This window comes from Notothenia coriiceps, unplaced genomic scaffold (genome assembly GCF_000735185.1).
Source record: "Notothenia coriiceps isolate Sejong01 unplaced genomic scaffold, NC01 NC01_scaffold00037250, whole genome shotgun sequence".
Classification (NCBI taxonomy): Eukaryota; Metazoa; Chordata; class Actinopteri; order Perciformes; family Nototheniidae; genus Notothenia; species Notothenia coriiceps.
This window is the reverse complement of record NW_011369951.1, coordinates 13,273,418-13,275,655: the sequence shown is the minus strand read 5'-3', so window position 1 is coordinate 13,275,655 and position 2,238 is coordinate 13,273,418. Positions and strand designations below refer to the sequence as shown.

General features: G+C 43.2%; 1 protein-coding gene across 1 annotated transcript in view; it reads right to left on the bottom strand.

Moving 5' to 3' along the window:
* Nucleotides 1-2,238, bottom strand: part of LOC104967337 (glypican-5-like) — a 29,912-nt gene that overhangs the window by 24,348 nt on the left and 3,326 nt on the right. Inside the window, exon 3 of the mRNA XM_010796746.1 lies at nucleotides 12-173. Within this exon, the coding sequence (XP_010795048.1) occupies nucleotides 12-173 (162 nt within the window). The remainder of the gene's footprint in view (nucleotides 1-11; nucleotides 174-2,238) is intronic.

Here is a 2,238-nt window from a genome sequence, read left to right as displayed (position 1 = left end):
GCCGGCCTCACCTTGGTAGGCCTTGGTGTGTCCAGCGATCAGGTACTTCAGCTCGAAGCTGTACGATCTCATCTTCTGCTGCGACTCGCTGCGAACAGCCGCCATGTAGCTGTCCTCCATCTTACTGGTGCAGCAGCTGGGCCCCGGGTGGACACACACGCGGAGAGACTCATCTAAAAGAAAAGAGGGAATAGAAACAGCTTGAAAACAACCCAAATGCTTCCATTTTGTACTGACCCCGAAGGAGGCTCTAATGGCTGAAATTAGTAGTCCTGTTTCTAACCGTTACTGTGACTCAAAAGCCACAAGTTATTAATTATTGACTGCCTCAGATTCCTTCAATGACTCAGAACCAGGGGGAAACCTTTTTGTCAGTACTCCAGGCAGACTGTTTTGTGACTATGCTTCAGGTTTGGCGAAATTCAATCTTAAGCAACACAGAGCTGTGTCATGAAGTCTTTCTAGCTTTCTATAAACATTGAACTTGAACTTTAGTTTAGTTAGAAAATTGTGTAGGCGTATTCATCAAGTTTCTAATGAATAGAAGCAATGACATACAAAGTTCAATATGTTTTCCGAGAATCAATCTTAAGAATCTCTTTCACCAATACACATCTGGGTTCTTTAATAGCTATTCAGTGGTAATACAATCTCTAAAGGTTGTTTTGAGATTCAACACAAACTCTATATGCTTTCATTGAGATGGGTTCATCGTTATCATGTGAGATGTGACGTATGTATACAACTTCACTCACATGACAACAGGTGGTCGTACAGTATGTGTGTGGTGGGATTTTAATCCCTGTCTCGTGTGTTAAATGTTGAACATTTTTATGTGGAAGGTCAGTAAGTTAATGTGACCTCAAACTCAATTATTCATAAACTGATTTTAGCACAGGGGTGTCCAAACTACGGTCCGGGGGCCAAATGCGGCCCGCAAGCCATTTTGAATTGGCCCTCAGCTAATTCAAGAAGTATAATGAAATATGGCCCACAAATGAAACTTTTGCTTGTCTTGTACTTCTTAAAGATATATGTAAACATATATTACACAGTATTCATGTGTTAATAAGCCCACTTTCAAAGGAATTCCATCAATTAAAGTTGAAAACATTTTCTAACAAATCTGAGTTGATAAAAAAAGCCCAATAACTTATTTCTATAACCAGCTCGAAATATACCCTTTATATTTCCTCTTATGAGCAATCTGAGGCTTCTGTTTTAAGAATGAGCTGCAAACGAAACCCTCTGGAGAGCTGTGATGTTGGCGGTTTTTTCTTAAAGGTCCCATGACATGCTTTTCTGGTTATTACCCGTCCCCTTGTGTGTTATGTAGCTTTCTATGCATATACAGTAAACGGTCTGCAGATTCACAAACCCTCAAAGTACACCCTATAGCGAGTAAAACTCTAACACAGAAAATACCTGTCTATGCTGCCCCAGAACGCCTCGTTGGAGATTTCTTTTTCCATTTTTTTCTTCCTGGTCATAGTGACGTAACGGCTCCTCACACACACACACACACACACACACACACACACACACACACACACACACACACACACACACACACACACACACACACACACACACACACACACACTCAGTCAGCCTTATCTTTTCTCAGCCGCGGATCCGCGGACTCGACCCCACGCAGCAACCAGGAAACAACACCAGCTTCCAGCTCACACTGTCCGCTCCTCGTGCCTCAAAGGGCGGAGCAGCGAGCCCCGCAACGTCCCGCCAGACCCCACGCAGCATTCTCATCTGTTTATCATTACTGGTGTCATTTTCTGGTTGCTAACACCATTGTAACACATAATCACTGATGTTCCGCTGTAACGGTGGTGGACTCATCAGAACAGAGTGGGCGAGCTGACCAATCAGAGCACAGTGGGCTCTCAGGGAGGGGGGGGGCAGGAGCTCCAACAAGCCGTTTAGGACAGAGAGTGAATACACATACTATACAGAGATGCTGGATGAGAAACCAATGTGATTTTGGAACATTGAACAATGCAAATCTATTCTAGTAGACCTCAACAATGGAATTCTGATCAGTAGAAATGGCCATGTCATGTGGCCTTTAAAGCATATTCAAGTATAAAGCATAATTTGCCTACATTTCATTGATTTTGCTAACTTATAACTGAACTTATGAGGCAATATACCTCTCCTCCATTAAGTGGCCCAGCCCTATTACTCCTCATTACTCACAAAGCCCTCAACAACCAGGCCCCC